Source organism: Lagopus leucura, unplaced genomic scaffold (assembly GCF_019238085.1).
Source record: "Lagopus leucura isolate 7727_CA_CO unplaced genomic scaffold, USGS_WTPT01 Super-Scaffold_73, whole genome shotgun sequence".
Classification (NCBI taxonomy): Eukaryota; Metazoa; Chordata; class Aves; order Galliformes; family Phasianidae; genus Lagopus; species Lagopus leucura.
This window is the reverse complement of record NW_024962252.1, coordinates 48635894-48654997: the sequence shown is the minus strand read 5'-3', so window position 1 is coordinate 48654997 and position 19104 is coordinate 48635894. Positions and strand designations below refer to the sequence as shown.

Sequence of the window (19104 nt, the reverse complement as noted above, 5' to 3'; positions counted from 1 at the left end):
TACTTGGCATTATACTTGCACAATCTCTAGTTAATTACAATCGTTATCATCTGCGCTATCTGTAATTCTGCACAGATACATTTCTATGGAAAGAATAAGTGAATGAATAAAAAGTACATTATATCCTAAGTATTTTTATTACGTATTTAATTCTTAATACTGTCATACCAGGATGACAGAAAATAAGACATAACTGTAAGAAAGAAAAGCTTAAGTTCTTATATGAATATTTTCTATGATTTCCATCTTAACTTACAAGAACTCAACCTCTCTATGGAGACGATCATTAGTTTTTCATCTGCTGCAGGGATAGGTGTGTGCTGTGCTTTTCTGGGGAGATGTTTTTTACTATTCTTATTTTTAACCTAAAGTAAATGCTATGCTTTGTAGATATCTGTGAACCCTCTCTTCTTTTTTTTAAAGAAGTTCAGTAGCTCAGTGAGAAAACCTCACAATAAGAGGAATTTTTCCTCTCAACCACTTCTGGCCTTCTGCATTTCCTTTGTCCACCTGTCTCCCTTATCAAGCGAGGTGTACAAGGTTAAGAAAGCACAGCATTGGACACTCTTGTACCTGCTTTGTGCTGCCTGCCTTCTTTGTGCGTGAGTCCCACAGCACAGCAGCAGTGATAAAGTGCAATCTCAGGTGTCCTGCGAGAGGGCATGGGAGGCTTGGATATTCAGCACATTTATCATCTGCATTCTCCATTCAGGCTAAATGAAACATACATTTACTGCGCAGGTGAAAAATTTTCAAAATCATAGACAATTAAAATCTCTGCAATCCTGGAATGTATCTCCATTTAAGCGGAAGGAAAATGGTAGGAAAAAAAAAAAAAAAACAAAAAAAAAAAAAAAAAAAAAAAATCATGCTTATCATTTAGCAACAGGTTCTCTCACTGATTTCAGTTTTTGTAATCTTCCTGTCAAAAACTGTTTATTTCATACACAGGCACTGCTGAACAAAACTCTGCTAATCTGTCCTTGTCGCCCCCTCCTGCGCTTCAGATATAACAAAAGGTAATTTTCTCTCCTTATTTTGGTGTGTAATTGATTAACTTGAAGGACGTGTACTTTTCATTTAAAGCCTTCTTTACAAAAACCTGAAATACCAAGGCTTCACAAGAAGCATCAGGTATTTATTAGATATAAAGCAAAGTACTGTCAATCCTGACAATCAAAGCAAAAAATTATTTCCCCTACACCTCTCTGTTCTTCAAGCTTGAACATTACTTGCTGTTCCACACTTCTCACCATAAGAGACTGTTCTTGGTAAATGCAACTCATATTTCCAAGTCTGTTAGAGTCTGCTTGCCTACAAACTTCTCTTTCTTTATTTAACACAAAATCGCACAGTCAAGTGAAGCAGATTTGGAAATAAATACTGGGGCTTTCAGGCTGAGTACATCACCAAAGCATCATAAGATGCTACAAACACATTTTCAGAATTTCAGGAAAGCAAGTTCATTGGATAGGACTCACTCTCTCGGTGATGAGTGGATGGTTGGACTGGGTGATCCCGTGGGTACTTTCCAACCTTGGTGATTCTATGATTCTATGATTCTCTCATGTAGCCAGCAAGTGATATCACTGATATGGCTTGCAAAAAAAACAAAGGAGACACAAGAGGCTCTGAACAGACCAAGTTCAAAGCAGGATGGTGAAGATGAGAGGAAACAAAAGGAACTAGACTACTGCAAAGACCCCACCTGGATTGCTTGGTGGGCTAAAAACGGAATTTAAAGGCTGCGAGCGGCTTTTTGGGTGGAACTTTAGTAGAGAGCATTATTTGAGTTCATTTCTTTCTCTCCAGCAATGTTTTAATACTAGCTTTTTCCTACCTAAGAATCACTACTGCTGTCCTGTCACACCAAGTTGCTTGACACTTAGGAAACAACAAAACCAGCTTGCTTGGGCTTACATTTTGAAAATTTGGGGCCATTAAAAGGATTCACAGCTGAGAGTGATCAATGGTTAGAAGGGACAGAAGGAAAAAATGGAACCTAATGCTTTTCTGTGCCAGCCATGTTTCTAACCATTTCTACCCTAAATGACCTGCAGGCCCAAACCCAGAACAGCCTTAAATCAGCTAGGGGGACGCACCTTAGATACACATGAACTCACCAGGTGAACAGCAGACTAAGGTCTGAATTTTGACTAAGCAAGCACGTTGCTCTAATTTCAAAATAAATAAATAATAAGTTCATCCTGCTCCAGTCCCTATAGGGTAAGTCAGATTTACAACAGAGCGTTACAACTTGGAATCTAGACCCTGAGCTATTAGATTTCATAACTTTTTAATTTGCACATCTGCGCATAAGTATCACTCACGCCTGCTCTCAGCAACTTACTGTTATGTTCAGTGACAAAATACACAACCTTGAAAAGCCTCACCAACTCTGCATTTCAAAAGCATTTCATAATTGTTTACCTCTTGGCCTGAACAGTAGTACTGTATGTACAAGGCCCCCTTGAACTTGTGTAACTCAAAATTGCTTAGAAAGTTTTCCTCAAATGATTCTAATTTCTTCAGGAAACAAAAACAAACAATTATTATGACATATTCGAACAAAGGATTTTTGTTTGGGCTTTTTGTTAAAAATAAAAAATTCCTTTTTCTCCTATCCCAGAAAAGCAGTTTTCATTCCTATTTATTTCAAAGGAATGTCTGCAATTTTGCGGTATTATGTAAACCCCAATTAACAGTCCACAAGGTGTTTTGAAAAACAGTGCCTAATGTGTTACAGACACACATAGTGGCCAACTTCCAATAGCTTGAAAAAATGCCTTTTTTGAAAGAAAGTTTGGGAATTAAGTCATTTTAATTTTGCTCCGAAATTTTGAAAGAAATAATTTTTCCAGCAGTTAATAAAGCTTTCTTCTTATTATTAATAGTTGTTGATTTATGTTCTTGTACAGGAACAGAGCAGGATATTTGTGGCAGTCGAGCAATTTGGTTTCCTTCAGTCTTTCTTTAAAATCCAGTTCTACAACTACTTGCTGCTGAGAAGGGCAGTTACTGTTACAAATCATGGCAGTTATTTGAAAACAGTCCGAAACACATCCATTGATTACATTTGTTTATTTAGATTTTCTTCTCAGTTTTCTGGAACCTAAAACTTCTTTATTTTTTATTATTTTTATTTTTTAAATTTCCACCTGCGCAGTGGCTGGCACAGTAGGGCATGGGTATATGACTTGTGCAACAAAACAATATCCACAATTAGGTTTTACAGCAATATGAACTGTATGGGATGCGGAGCACTATTTACTCTAGATATTATCCTTAGCTATAAGATTATCATTGATTCAGATTTTCTGCCTGACACAATTTATCAACATTTCAGGAACAAGACCCCACTGATTTAAAATACCCAAAAAAACGCTGACACAGAGGTCACAGTGAAGTTCTTGCCTGCTCTAAGTGCTGAGGTTTTCCTTCCTTCTTCACCACACTTGTGGACAAGTTTTATGAGCTCACAAGTCAGAAAGAAGGTAAAAGGTACAGAAGAGGACATTATACATATGTGCATTTCAAATGCTTGTGTCTGTATTATAATGCCTATTTCATATTTCTTTACACCCCTTCCCCACAGAGGAAAAAAAACCCTCATTGTTTTGTTTGTAATCTTTTATAACTAATCTTGCCAAAGCCACCTCCAATAAGAAGTTATATTGCTCAATTAGTTCCTCTTTCTATCGTGCCTAAGAACAGAAGCTAGATGTTCAAAAATTTAAACCTTTCTTTCTGTTCTGCATACAGTTTCTAAAACTCTCATCTCTTTTCCCTGACACATAAAAGTTCCCAGTCTCTCCTTTTTCCACTTTCTAATCATGCCTTGTTTCCTCATGAAACTCCAAGAGGTCCCAGCAGGCTCTGCTCCTCTCTGTGCCTCATTTGCAAGCACAAGTGGAGCAGAGTGGGCCTTCCTGGATGGAGTGCTAAAAAGGAGAAAGCTTTCAAAGATTTTAATTATCATCAGGATAAACAGAAAGGGAACAATTATCTTAAACTCTGATCACTTTTTTCTGAACTTGTCTTCTAGAATAATGAGCATCTCTAGTAACATCACTGATTCCAGAACAGCAGGCTAGAGGTATTTTAAGTATTCTGTTAATTGAATAAGACATACATATAAATTTGTGCCTATCATTAATTCCTTCACTAACAAGTCAAAGCTGATTTTTGCACTGTATTATCTGAGAACTCAACTTCTGGTCAACTGTCATTTTACTCTTCCTTGTTTTAAAAGTTTGAAAAGGAAAATTAAAAATAAATAAACGAAAGCTATTTGCTTTACTGCTATAAATCAGTAAATTAAGTCTTTAAAAGGAAGGATCAGAGCTTCAGCTGAGTGATTCTTAACCACAAGTTTGGCTTTACTTTAAGATTTACTGGGCCTCAAGCAGCCAAAATGGGGTCAGATGGTGAAAAACGTTCCCTTCTGTTCGACTTGCCAATCTGGGAAACTGAGGTTTCTGGGTTGAGGCAGCTACAAAATACGAGGCTCAACCTGTTCTGTGACTACAGTCATGCCTGTAGCAGTCTTTCTAACAGGCCATTGCTTTCAATAGCAAGAAGGCAGTCACCAAACTGGGAGTACAAAGCTGTCTTCTGAGGGCAGAAGAAGACGAGGTGATTGCACTCAAAGTGCGTACTACTTTATGACATACCTGCTGTTCCGTAGAAGGCCTCATCCCTACAGCTCTGGTACGTTAAGGGAATGTCTCCCTCAACACAAAACAAAACAAACATTTTAGCCAGGCTAATGAACTTGTGGGGCAGTAACTTGAAACAAAGATGGTGGTTTCCAAAGTCATTGTGCATCTGTACCCACATTCCCTGGGATGGTTATAGAAGGGAACTTCATAGGATATGATGGGCCAAACTGTTTTTGCCTCACTAGTAGACCTCAGGGAGCACACTGATGGCAGTTGAGAATGAAGGGAGATAGCCTCCATCTTATCTTTTCATTAGGATGAAGTTCTCTCTAAGTTTCAAAGCTGGAAACTTGGAGACAAGATTATAAGCTTTTTCCTGTTGAATTATAGCACTAAGAACAGCTGCCACCCTGAGCCCAAATAAAGTGCATTTAAGGCTTGGGCCCTAGTTCAAGTTCTTATTAGCTCCTGGCGAGCTGCCACAGCTCAAAATCTCTCCTGCCTGAAGTTGCTTAACTCAGTTGTACAAAGAAATCTGCATTGCCATGGAGAGAAGACTGATCCTTTTGATTCCCTGTTTGCAGCCCTGATCAGCCCTATGCAACCTATCCTAGATGCGCTGTGCAGCTCGAGCCAGAGCTGCAGGTCTGCTTTCAATCTTTCTGTCTTCCTGCAGCCCAGGAGACATAAGCCCTTGCCACATAGCAAAAAAGCTCCACCAGACCACCGATGCACTGATCACCTGTGACATGTCAACACTCCTAGCCCTGAGCAGCTCGAGTGCCTCATCCATAATTCATGCTTCCTTAAAGTAGTTTGTGTGTATTTGACGGCAGACGCTCCAAGCATTTCTGATCTGTTGCACACTGGCATCTAAGAGCTGTAAATGCTAGCTGACTTCCCCAGCAAGGCATTAAGTTACACACAGAGTCTTTGTTCTCCACCCCCCAAAAAACCTAGCACCTTTCCTGTAAACCAGTTCATGCCTTCAGCAGCTGAAAAGGAAGTAGAAGTTTCCTCCCCCACTCTGCATCTTATAGCAGAGTAGCAAAGAAAACCAACTGCAGTGGTCACCCACCTACCTCCCTCTTCTCCCAGCCATCTTTTCAAGCACCAGAGGTTGCCTTTTGAAAAAGAGCTCTCTTGATAACAGTTCGTAGGTTGCATTTTCAGGGCCTGTCACTGGTGATTCAGAATAATCGCACTCTGTGGCTCAGCCAGCTTGACTCCTTTCTTCTTGCCTCATGCAGCTGGCCATGCTATCATGTATAGCTTTTCACCCAAAGTAGGTAGGAAGATAAACCTCTCCAGTCTCTGGAACAGAAGCTAGTGGGCAGCTTTTTTTTTTTTTTTTTTTTTCCTTTTTTTTTCCCCCCTGATTTCCCTGTGTATCTTCATTTGTGAAAACATCCTGTAAACAGAGACAGCAAAATTAAATATTTGCCCAGCAATTCCCTGTTTCCATTGTAACTTCTGTGTTTGCAGATTTTACATTTGATAACAGGAGAGAACCAACAGTAGAAACAGTTTTAATTTTTTTCACCCCAATTAAAAAGACAGTACTGCTGTCCCCAAAGGACAAAATGTCACCTCTTTTTGCAATGTTGTCTCCAGTACACTGACCATATCCCACCAACCCCCATTTATATCATAAATTTGTCCAAAACAAATTCAGAATATACTGCTCTCCTCCCCCTTCAAAAATCCACAGACCTATTCAACTGTATCAAGCCTTAAACTTTTCTTATGTCATCCTCAAGGATGAGAGCTTAGAGTGGAGGTATACAGCCTTGTTTCCAAAGAATTTTTTTATTTATACAGCACTCAAGTAAAATGGGCTATGTAGATTTGTGATGCCCTTTAGCACCACATAGGTAATACATAAGAAGCCATTCTTTCCTCATCCCAGTGCTGCTTATTTTTGTTTTCTCCTCTACCCAGTCTGGTAGCACTGCTGATTTCCCCCTTTAAAAGACTTTAAAACAGCCATCCAACTGTTCTGATTTCCTAGGGATCAGCTGCACTCCCCCCAAAAAACATCTGTCTGGCATTTATGTTTTTACACGCTTTTCTCTTTCCTATCATGCTGCTTCATATCATTCAATCTCTGCTCCTTCCACTTCTGCCTCTGCGTGTAGCTGAAACAGCTCTGTGTTACACTATCAGCCTCAAAATGAAAGATCAACACAGGACAGATATAAAGTCTTGCTGTTGTTTCCTACTTGTGCTTGCTCACAAGAGGCTGAGGCTCTTCTCGTGATAAAAAATATGTTTCTGGGAATAGGAGCAGAACTTTTGATCAACAATAAATGAGTTGAAAAAGCTTCTACTGGCAGCACCTCAACAGTTCACTGGGAAAGCTGCTGATTCCTACAGGCCATGTGGTTTTGATGGCTGCAATGTTCAGGATCCATAATATAACAAGTTTTTCACAGAAAATTAAGTTTAGGTACCTACTTTCTCCTTTGGGACAAAGGTGAAAGAGGAGCTCCAGGGCAGAAACACACTCCTCCCGGCAGAGACACATAATTGAAACAGTTGCTGGTTGGTAGCATGATTGACTCTGCTTGGTAACAATCATTTCAATAACTTAGTCTGCCCTAACTAGGAGAAGGTGTTGGGTGATACCTGGACAAAAATATGAGTCGTACAGACTTGAGCTAGTGACTAGATATTTCTGGGGCAATTCACAAGCAGCCATTGACATGAAGACAATGAAAGCTGTGTTTGTGAGGGAGATTAACTGCCTGCAGACTCCAACAGGACAGTCTTCAGCACCATGTGCCACCTTCGGTAAAGGAAAGGAGGAGTAAATAAAATTCTGTCTGTAACAAAGAGGTGGGTGGTAGTGGTGTAAAGGATGTCAGTTATCTGTTGAAAGGATGATCAGTGAAAATCTTCTGTGCAGAGATAGAAACTGCAGGAGGGGATTTAAGAGGATATCTAAAACAGAAAAGAGGCAAATAAGACTGCGAGTGTGGGAATCAGTTAAGTTGGAGACAGAGGTGTGCACAGCAACAGAAGAGAACTAATTTGTGGTGAAGTAGTTAGCCTGGTCACAGTAATTTGGAAAGATGCTCAAAGGCACGGCAGCTGAGGAATATGTCAGGGCAGACTTTGCAGTAGGAAAGGAGAACAAATAACTGCAATCCAAAAAGCAGGACTTGACAGTGACAGTGAAAAAGAAATCCTGTAACAAACTGGTGCTGTGCCTTTCCAACATGGAAGAGAACTGGATCATGAAACTGCATTGAGCTGTCTTACATTTTCTCACCCTCATGTTTCCATCTGATTTAGAGTCAGCATGAAATTTGAAATCACTAAGCCAAAATAAGAGTACAGAGAAAAAAAAACAAAAATGTAAGCAGATGACCAGGAAAAACAGATTCTCAACAACAATCTAAGTAGCTTCAGTATCCCTGCCTCTACTTTGTAGTGGTGCTCTTAACTCATGCTCTTAACAAGGTCATATGCAAAACACTTTTCTGTCTGTGTGACAAGACAGCTAAGTATAGTGTACTTTCCCCTTATGGTCATTTGATCCTATTCAAAACATATAATCTCCCAGGTCTCCAGTCTGTGCAAAGCCAGACATCAGCACATTTTTGGCTACAGGGCACCTACAAAAAAGATTAGTGACAGTCTTGTGAGGCTTGTGTTGAAGATTTTGTCAAGGGGCCAACATTTAAATAAGGTACCTTGCATTTTCATTATGAGAATTCCAGCTCATTATTAGCAAAGTTAGTTTAACTTTCAGTCTGTTTTGCCAGCTACTAAGTACATGTTTAATGATGTACATTGCTGGCAAAGGAGGAAGGAAAAATCTATTCTAATGCTATTCCACTGGGAAATTAAATGAGTTTGCAGAGTTAAAAGTTATAACTTGGTTCTGAATTACACATTTTTAATATAATTATGATTTAATAGCTACACACCTTCATTATATGATGATATTTTACAGATATCTTCTTACAAATCAGAAGACCAGAACGCTGGATTCTGTAAGTGGCTAAAACATTTGTTTGACATTAATTGGGTGGCTTCTCAGACACTTACAGTCAGACTTGTATCTTAATGAACCAGTACTTCAGACCTAATCATCAGTGAACAACCGAGCAGCCAGGTCCTATCAAAGATCTGTGAAATCTTGTTAAAGGCCACATCTTTCTCCTGAGTACAGCAAGCGGGTAAGCCAGGCAGAAGCACACACAGGGAACCTGCTGCTCAACACATCTCATTCTACTTAAGACAGAAATATCCCTTCCTCCTGATTCTCTTATTTTATCCACAGACAAAAGAGGGTCTTAAAGCACACTTCTGTTTTAAGCTACATATATTATTTATTGCACTTCACCTTGCACACAGTACGTCATCTGCCAGTTAAGTCCTACCATCCCCTTCACTTCTACCATGGTAAGTTAGCTAGCACTGAGGAAGAAACAAGCTATCATACTGAAACTTTCTAATTACTCAGGAAGCTAGGCTACTGTAGTCCTGTAACTCCTCTGCCCACACTAAGCTGTACTGTTTGCAACTTGTCTTCCACATGAGCTCCCACACTTGAGTTGCTATCCTTGCTATTTTCTGTCACTTTGGCTGAGATGCATGAGGCTAGGAAAAGCAGATAATTCACAACTCACAATATGCGCCTTAAAAAAAAATCTCTGAGAGCCAATGCACAACTGCGTCAAGACCAGCTTATCTGTGTCACCATGCCCTTGATCCACAGCTGCTGTTACGGTTTCCCATAAGAGGGCAGGACCACTTGACAGAAAGAGAGTGGGGATAAAATTGTACCAGCACTGATATATAGCAGTGAATACTGCCTTATTCCAAACTGACAAGAAGGAAACTTGGACTGAAACTACAGTGTGACGTCCTACGTACATTGTACAGCACTAAAGAAATACCTCTTTTCTCCTTTCAACTCCTACCCTTTGCGAGTCTTCTGGAAGTGCCCTCTGTTCCTCACTGTTCTGCTTTCTTTAGATCTGTAAGTTTACTGGTTATAAGCAGGATGTTCAAGCTGACCTCACTCAGAAGAGTATGCTGACACTGCCTCACCTAAAAGCCTCCCTCCTCTGCCATTTTAGGACTGCAGTCCTCCCTTGTGCAGTAAATTCTTCTCTGCTTAGTCTCTTTTCCAGTGGTTACAGAAAGCAACACACCTCTTTTACACAGATTGAATTGGAGTTCAAGAAAGGCCCTGAGCTACTGCCAGGATTAATTTATTCAGTTAGCTTTAGTTCCCAAAAGAGAGCATGATATGTATGCTCACTAGAGCTTCCAGGAAGAAGAGAAAGCAAGTGTAAGAGACTAGTTGCGCAGTACATATAAAGTTCATCATCTCTCACAAGCAGTTTTCTCAGTTTTTTGCTGTTAATGCATTTGAACATCATCTGAATAGTTAAAGCAATCTGCAAACAATACCTACAGAATTCCCTCTTTCCTCTCTCCTCTTAATGACACAAACCTGCAATGCAAAACCCAAGCTGGATCAAATCACTCTTTTTGGCATTTCACAGAAGCCCAGTCTCTCCTACCCCTTTATTTTCTCAGTTCCATTCGGAATTAGAAATGCAATTGCCAAATTACTGTGAAAGCAGCTGTTCCTGCAGCATATCCACCCAAGTTGGAAGCAGGAAATAAGAAAGCTCCCATGAAAGCCTATCATTACGAGATTTCTGGTTTAAGTTTTGCACACAGTAAGTATTTGGAAGAGGTCTGGATAAGCAAAGTTTGAGACTCACAGCTATTTGGATAACCACCTGGGTGCTTCGCTGAAACTTTATTATCTCCTGGTAATAAAGACACAGGCAGACATAACCTCCCAAAACCAACTGCTGCTAACCTTAACTAAAGGAAAGCTTGTCAGAGAAGCACCTCCTATAAGAACTTAGCCAGCAGCTATTATAAACAGACTAGTGATCTGTGTACTTAAGGTGTTTTCTGCACCTGTCAAAGTTTGGATGATTTACAAAATGTTCTCTGCTTTCATTTTCCAATTACTCTGCTTGTTCTCAATTGAATATTTACATGACATATTGTGTAGTGCACTAATTTTCGATGATTTTGGTTAATAGCTCCATCAAGCTTAAAACCAATTCCTCCTACTTAGAGTAACCTGCTTTACAATCTAATGTTCAAGAGCAATGTTCAAACATTACTGTGCTGTACCTAGTTTAGTGTTACTCTGACTGACTTGTAATTCCAGCAGAAGAAAATAAAACATTCAATCTCAAGACAGTGCTTAAGAAACTGGGAATGAAACACTGCCTTCCTCAGCACAACGTGTTCTCAAAACCTTCTAGGACGCTGCTTCACCTTTAACTGCACCTGCACAGAGAATCTTTTAAATAAGCCTTAAAGATAATATTTTGTCCTTAACTCAGGTCAGGGGTAGAAGGAGAACACTGAGATAACAATATTTGAAGGGTATTCCCTCCGTACAAGCCAGAGCTGGCTATGGAAACAGGAAAGGATTTTCATACTCTCCTGAGAGAAGCAGAACTTTACGCGCTTCCCCTTCAGGAAGGATCAAAGTTGGGGAAGTTTACAGCAGTTTCTCCAGCCTCCTGTCCTTACAGAGACACTTAAGAAAACACTTTCCACAGTTTCACCTTGATGTGCCAATGACGATCTTGGTAAACAAAATGGGACAAAATCATGGGCTTCCATGGAAAGGCCCTCTCTGGTGTCTGTAAAATGTGAACCATGTCCTCTGTGCCCTGGGTGGAGAAATACTAACAGCCCCTGCTAACTAATTTCAAAGATTTCATAAGCTAAGAGAACTTTGGAGGATACCTGAATTTCAGGATATTCTTTTGAAAGAACAGTGAAAGGGTTTAGTCCCTTGATTGCTACTGAAAAAATGTACAAATGTTCCTTTGTCATACACCTGAGGCCAACTATGTTTGGCTTCGCAGCATCAGGAATTTTGCAGCATAGCATCTTCTCCTAGCAGATGGCAGGTCAAGACAGAGAACTTATACAATCTTACGGAGATTTAAGGAGGGGAGGGGGAAAAACATAGCTAGCTGCCCATGGAAGAGCAGAAAGAATGCTTTATCCAGGAGGTTAATAAAAAGGGTTTAGTCCTTCTGTCATGCAGACTTTGTTTGTAGCAATGAAGAAGAAAGTATATGTTGCAAGCTGAGGTAAAAATGAAAAGATGAGACATTTTTGTCTTGCGTTTGCAAGTTTACACCAAGAAACAGAAAAAGTACTTCAGAAATTACTGTAATGTATCCGATCACTAACCAGGCTTAAAAGTCATTTTTCAAAAAAAGTTAGGAGGACTTGAAGTTTTTTAACAAATGCCACGGTGTGTTTCAAGCTGGAAGTCTCAAGAGGGTGTCTTTTAAATATTTGCACTTTCCAGCCCAGACGAAGAGAAGACAAAAGGACCAGCATATTTTACAGCATGCACCCAGAACACAATGCATAACTGCTGTGAAGAAACAGCCTGAGGTCAGGTGAGCTTTTTTCAGTCAACCTAAAGCTTACAGTGGGGAGCCTCCTACAATACAACTCCGATTCAACCAAGCTTGCCTATTCATGAAGACACCCCTCAGAAAAGTGATAGCAGTTAAATATCAGTTAGCGATCACAAATAACATGGCTTAGGATATTCTGAGGGCTGAGCTCTGGGAAGTGAGTTGGGACAGACAGTAGTAGAGAAAACACTGAAACAGGCACCTGTTTCCTTGGTTTGCAGGGAGAGCCAAACTTGTACTTCATAGAGCAGGGCTACAGGAAGTTGTTGGGTGCATGTCTCCAAGAAACAGTTTTAAGAACTATGATGGTCCACAAGGCATGAAGGAGCGCGGAAATAACAAATGTTGCATAAAATGCTTTGCTCCCAGAAGCAGTACCAAGCCTCTCACAATGCATTTTACATCTTTCTCTCCTAACATGTAAGCAATAAGAAAAATTATCCCCACTAGCCAGGCATGGCTAATATCACTACTGCTTTCTATTGGTAGCCATTTGTCAGTTTAATTCTTCACATAATATCAAGCACTTGAGAGTTAATTTAGCAAAGATAAAAGAGAATCATCAGCTTTAACTCTAATGAAACAAACAAGCATGCAAAATTAAAAAAACCAACTGCATGTTTATATTATAGTTTAGTAGCTTTTCCTTTTGAAACACTGTTTTTATATATAAAGCCACATCTTTGGCTCCTGATACTTAGAACAGCTTCGCTGGGAGCAACAGATCTCTCCACCATTTTACAACTGTCTGGAATTTGCTTTATTTGTGTTTATAGTTTCCAGCAGGCTGCTTCTTTTTTTCCAGTTGACATATCAATAAAACCTCTGTCACTTCGCTAGCACTCCAGCAGCACTACCTTGGGCACACTGGCCAACATACAACTTGAGCAGTTACATTTTATCTGCTAACTTTATCCCGAAGCCTTAACTATGTATTGTAATCTTTCTGTTGTGGCTGTACATAGCTGAACAGCTGCTCCAAGAGCTTCTCCAAGTATTTCTGCAAGCAAAATTTGTTTCTGCAACATTCACAACAAAGCAAACAGAAATTGTGCCAACAAGGCCAAACCAAAAAACTACTCAGAAATTGTTGACAATTTTGGATTATTTCTTTTCTACTGTTTATCTCAGGTCAAGCACTTAATTCCAAATATTCCCAAATGCTGCCAAATCCACAACAGAAAATTTACATAAGAATTAAGTAGAAAAGAGACCTCAAAGAGGCTCTAAGAGGTATAGTTCAGTGAAAATTTTCACCACCTAAATAAATCCATAGCTTGGTGGACAAACATCAACTACTTTTGACGTATTACATTGCTATTAAAATGAAAGACTTTTAATATCAGTTCAGCATTTCATTCTAAATGGCAATTTAAGATAATTCTAAATAAAGAGCTCCTTAAATTAGACTAGAATTTAAACAATGACCATAACTTAATGTCTCCAAAAGGTTTTTGTCTTGTTTTGTTTTTGACCTTTGAAGAAAATTCTCCAGCTACCAAAGCATTTTGAAAAAACATAACTCCAAATTACAAATGTTACTAACCTGTGTTCAGTCATTAAATTGCAAAGTTAAGTTGGACAAGGACTACCTATGGATGTGCTCCAACTTCTAAGTATTTTATCACACGGTCTACATACACACAGCGTGACAGCAATACTCCATACAAACTCATTTCACTGTTCTTACTGAGATCACCATGCACAGTTCCACCGATTTAAGCAGCTCTTCATAAGAATACAAAAAAGCATATTTCCTCTTCTAAGGCACTGGAGTTTCAACATAACAGTCAGAGAGCAATCAAGGTTGCCACAGGTAGCCTTGATTCTATCAAAGTCACATTCTTTGTCTCTACTAAGGGTAATGGATTTAAGAACTCAATGTAAGCCTTTAAAAAGAAAAAGAAGAAAAAAAAAAAAAGAAAAGAAAAAAGAAAACCTAACTTCAGAAAGACATCAGCAAGAAACCTTTCTGCCCGCTGTGCACCTCTCAGCTGGACACAAAGCAAGTTGTTTTCAACCTAAGGAATAACAGAATAAACTGGTCAGATGCCGAGACAATGCCATTTGATAGCTTTTGTGCTTCATTTATTGCTGGGATCTACATCTGTAGCACCTACAAGCTCAACAGCAACCACACAGAATGATGAGATTTCTAAGCAGTTAGCTAGCCCCCACTTGGCATTAAATGATTCAGATCTTAATAATTTTATGCTTATTAATTATTGCAACGGTACTATAAAAACATGCACGAGTTTCAGGACGTCACAATTAAATATGATTCAGCAAGTAATGACGGGAAGGGGAAGCATGAAGTTTATTTTAACAAGCAGAGCATGATTAAGAGCTGTTCACTGCAAAAGAAAAAGGAGTTGGAAGCGCATTTCCTCGGTTATCATGGAAGAACTGAGTCTTAAGAGGTCCTATGAATAACTTTTGGGAAGTGCTTTGAGCAATCACTGAAGACGCACACAGATGATTTAACTCTGACCTCTCCAACGTCTGTCACAGAACTGCTCAGTATACAGCTGTAAGGTCTGAAGGAGCAAGGCCTGGTGTGCAGCACAGCTCAGACAATGTCGAGACGTTTTAATAAACTCTCAAGTAGGAAAGGAGACAGTTGATTGAAGAGGGGAAGTAAGTGGACACACCAATAATTGGAGATTTTTCCAGAAGCAAACTGTAATAGGAGTGATGTTTGGTACTGCTTGTTTTTCCTCCTCAAGGCAAAGGGACTCATCAGTTAAGGATGAGTGTGATGCACGCATGAATCAGAACCTGCATTTCTGAGAAAATATCTACAGACTGAGATAGGTGGAAAAATACATTCAGAGCTATTTCAAAAACCCACAGAGATCGGTGTCGCAGAGGACCTCAAGAATTCTAAGTACCACTGTGCTTTCTCTGAAAGCCTTGGCTGCCTGCACATGTGCAAGATTCAAACAGTACAGAATGCCTCTCTGGAATTATCTGGGATGATAGCCGTAAATCTAAGAGGTTGCAAATGTTCATAAGGAAGAGTCTTGCAGGCAGATGTGTACCTGTTCCCTGCTCCGGTTTGTTTAATCTGCTGAACTGTATGAGAAAGTGATAAAGTTAAGGCCAGAAGCAAAACGCACTTCCCTACAAAGCATCAACGTGGTTTCCATACAGAATTACTGCAATAATTCAATTCTAGTAATATCAACACATGCTGTTACTTTATTCAAGCAGATAGCATTGCAATTAATCTTTGAAACACTGTAAAGAGCGACAGTGAATCATAACCCATTTCCCACCCAATGCTCTTCAAACTAATTATATTCCATTACTGCACTTTCTTACTATCGCATGTCCAGTCTGAATGTGTTAAATGGCTTTTGGCAGAGCTGAAGAGAGTTCTCACCAAACCATGGTTTTGTACTGATTTGGTTGGGGATTGAAACAAGAAAATAAAAGAGTTACTAAGCAACAGCAGGCCAGGAGCAGGAGAAAGGTCTGCAGTCTTAATTGACATCAACTTTAAAAAGCAGTAAGAGAGGGCTCAAGATGTGAATGTTACTGCTTTGGAAAAAAAAAAAAAAAAAAAAGAGAGAGAGAGAGAAATCCAAGGTAGTCAGTATCTATGAGATCTGGGTTCCAACCGTAAGCTGCATCATGTACGGTAAACATTTTTCTGCAGGGAGATTCAGTGTCTTAATCTAAGTTTTGAACAAGATGAAGGATCCAGATACAGTTCTTTAATTTGAGAGCCCAGAACACAGACAGCTTTGCTCTGTAAAAGCTACCTCAGGAAATAGGAATGCGGTATGATTTACAGTTATATGGGTCACCAAGACATTACCATCCACAGAACTGATATCACACCCAGATATAGCTCTCCTTCCCCTTCACTACCTACAGTTAAGAAGGTTATTCCTTTCTAGAAAGTCAGCCCAAAGGTGGGTGCCATCACTCAGGCTAGGACAAGGGAATTTGCTTTGCTAAGATTGAAAACTCTCTGATAACATGATCAAGCAAGACAGAAATCCTGAGAGTTTCCTTCCAGAATCCATATCTATTTCCTCGTCTTCTACCGTAAGCAAAATAGTTTCATGAGCATGTGATAACTGAACATGAGTTATCACATGAACACTTACAAATTTAAATAAAAAAACCCTTGATGTGGAGAGTGCTCTGAACTCCACTGCTGAACAATCAACCTTTATTTGCCTAACCAGCAATACCTTGGGCAGAAGTTATTTGCTTTAGCTTCACCTGAAAAAAAACCTGATCTCCTACTGAAGTAGTGCCTTTTTATAAGATGCAAGTTACATGTGTGTTTCGTTCACACCCACAACATGAACATCAAACCAAGCATCCCACACTACCAATTCCTCCAAATGATTCTCCTTTTCCCCCATTTCTACATTCTTTGCTTTTGCACTTACTTAAGCACACTGGATTTCAGCATTTACTGGTTTTCCCATGTACTCCAGAGTACTTCAAGTGACTAAATTGAAACCACAAGAGGTAAAACTACTAGCATGACTGTTGCTGAGGAGGAAAAACCAGCAACCCAGGTCTGGTTCACTCAAACTCTCTGATGATTCGTATTTAAAACGTTGAGGGCTACAGTCATCATCTGCTCTGATGTATGCTGCTGCAAGTCAACTGAGGTTATGAAATGGGATCTGGCACCACGAAGAGAACTGTCCCTTCACAGGATACGAGTAATAGTCACTTGAGTAAATGCAAGTTATTCATATCCTGCTAGTGGAATAATCTCTCTTTGTACATTCATACACATTTTTAGTTGCCTCCAGGAATTCGAAGGCGAATCTCATTTGTTACCTAATGAAATTAATTCCACCAGATCTAACACAAGCATACTGGAAAACCACTATTACTCATACATGAGGTGTAACCAATGCAGCATTTCTCAAATTCTGTTTGATTAGGGTCCATCTCTGAACCCTCACCATTTACCACACAAACCTCAACCACTCTGGTTGGCTACGGTACATTCCCAGCTGATTTGCTCCAAGTCTTAAAGAGCAATTTGAACATTTGACCTCCCCTTGCTTTATCCACAACAATCTTACTATTCTTTTAAATTGAAGCGATTCTCAAACAGTAGGTTGGCCGGTTGTACAGTTTCCTTGGACTCTGAGTCTTTGAGAACATATCTTCCCTTTTTCTAAATAGAAGGGAAACATGCATTTCTTAGTTGATCTGCAAATGTGCTAAATAATGTTCATAAAATGATCAACTGGGCTGCACTGGTGGGCATCCAAAAGTGATGCACAGACACATGTGTGCTATTCAGGTACAGTTACACACATATACACAAGCACTTTTGAAAGCAGCAAGGTCATGTTGCATGAGAAATTAAATTATTCTGGTAGGAAATGCTGCAAGATAAAGGACTCACTGAAAGGTGCAGGAAAAGGTTAGGATATAATCTTTGAAGACTGAAGGCACCAAAGAGTTCAGTGACCAGGCTGCAGAAATAATAACCCAGGGTTCTGAAGAAACATGCTGCAGACTTTCAGTGGTCTGTTGAGTCAAGGTGGTATGGTGACAGGAGAATCAAAAGCCTCATCACAGGGTATTGAGACAAGTGTAGGCAGATGAGTTCAACTTCAGTAGAAGGCTTTGAACTAAGATGTAGCAGGGCATGAGGCAAAACTGAGATTGGCTAATTGGAAGTAAGTGCCATGCTAACATAGCAACTGATTTCTACGTAACAAAAAGGCAAGAAGTCTAATCTGGACTTCAATAATGCATTTGATATGGTGCCATACGACCCCATAACCGAGTTAGGAAAAAATTTGACATACAAGATTTACAGAGTTAGAGAAGAGCACGTGCTCTTCAGCCGGTAACATACCACGCTCCAAGACAGCAGCGGATCGGGGCAGGGTTACTGCAAGATTTAAGGCACGTAAGTCATAAGGGTGTCACGGCGCGCTGCAGATGGCCGCGCTGGAAGCACGGGCAGATCATGTGGAACGCGCCGCGCACACTCAAAGTTCGGGGCGAAGTTTGGCGGCGCGGGAGGCGAGGCCACGCGCTCCGCCGGTCGCAGCAAAAGCAGCGGGGAAACCCCGGGCTCGGGGCCGGCTGCAGCACCTCCGGGCCGGCCCGGCGTCCCGCGGAACTCTCGGACAGTCTGCGGGCCGACAGGCTGAGCCGAGCCGGCACCGAGCCCGGCCGCCCGGCGGAGGTCAGCCTCAAAGCCACCGAGCCGCTCGCTCTGTTTTGCCGCCGAGCTTTTCTCATGCCGCTCGTAAAAGCAGGCAACAGATTGCAGGAGAGAGGACCTGGTTCCCAAGCGGGCTCAAACTCTACGTGTGCGCCTTTTCGAGCGGGGAGAGCCGACAGCTGCCAAAAGCACATTTTCAAACCCGGACGCCCTTCGGGCAGCGCTCCCCGGCCCGCGCCTCTCCAGCCCGCCCCTCTCCGGCGGCTCAGCTCCGCCACGGGCCGGGCCGGGCCGACTCCCCGCAGCCCCGGCCCCGCGCGGCGCGCCGATGGAAGCCTACCTACCTGCCGAGCCGCCCAGGGCATCCTCGCTCTCCAGAACCCCTCTGTGCTTCGCCCCGCGAAGCTCGCCCTTGGATTTCCAAACGAGCTTTACCATCTTGATCATCTCGGGCAAGTCCCAGGCCAGGGTCCCCTGCTGATAACCGGGCAGGCTGCCCATGGGAAAGGGCATCGGCTCTTCCCCCGTCCTCCTCCGCCTGCCCGGTTCTGCCGCGGGGAAGAAGCGCTCGAGCACCGGCATCCTGCCCCGCGCCCCCCGCCGGGAAGCCGCAGCCACCCCCCGGCCCGAGCAGCCGCGATCGGCATCCAGAGCGAGGCGGGGGCGCCCGGCCGCCCACCGCCGCCGCCCCGCGCAGGGGGCGCGCCCCGCCGCCGCCCGGTCCCGGCTCCCGCCGCGCTGCTGCGGCCGCCGCTCTCGCCCGCCCTCTGCGCGCTCTCAG

The 19104-nt window shown here is 41.5% G+C and overlaps 1 protein-coding gene and 1 long non-coding RNA gene across 3 annotated transcripts in view; one reads left to right on the top strand and one right to left on the bottom strand.

Moving 5' to 3' along the window:
- The window catches only part of PDE7B (phosphodiesterase 7B), a 164766-nt gene that overhangs the window by 63255 nt on the left and 82407 nt on the right, over nucleotides 1-19104 (bottom strand). Inside the window, exon 1 of one of the 2 annotated variants that reach the window (XM_042877852.1) lies at nucleotides 18668-18939. The exons of the other annotated variant lie outside the window; for it this stretch is intronic. Within the exon in view, the coding sequence (XP_042733786.1) occupies nucleotides 18668-18905 (238 nt within the window). The 5' untranslated portion in view covers nucleotides 18906-18939. Of the gene's footprint in view, nucleotides 1-18667; nucleotides 18940-19104 lie in introns of those variants that run through there. 2 annotated transcript variants of the gene reach the window in all.
- LOC122183644 overlaps nucleotides 18241-19104 on the top strand; it is a 2959-nt gene continuing 2095 nt past the window's right edge. Inside the window, exon 1 of the long non-coding RNA XR_006180302.1 lies at nucleotides 18241-18344. This is a non-coding gene — a long non-coding RNA (uncharacterized LOC122183644). The remainder of the gene's footprint in view (nucleotides 18345-19104) is intronic.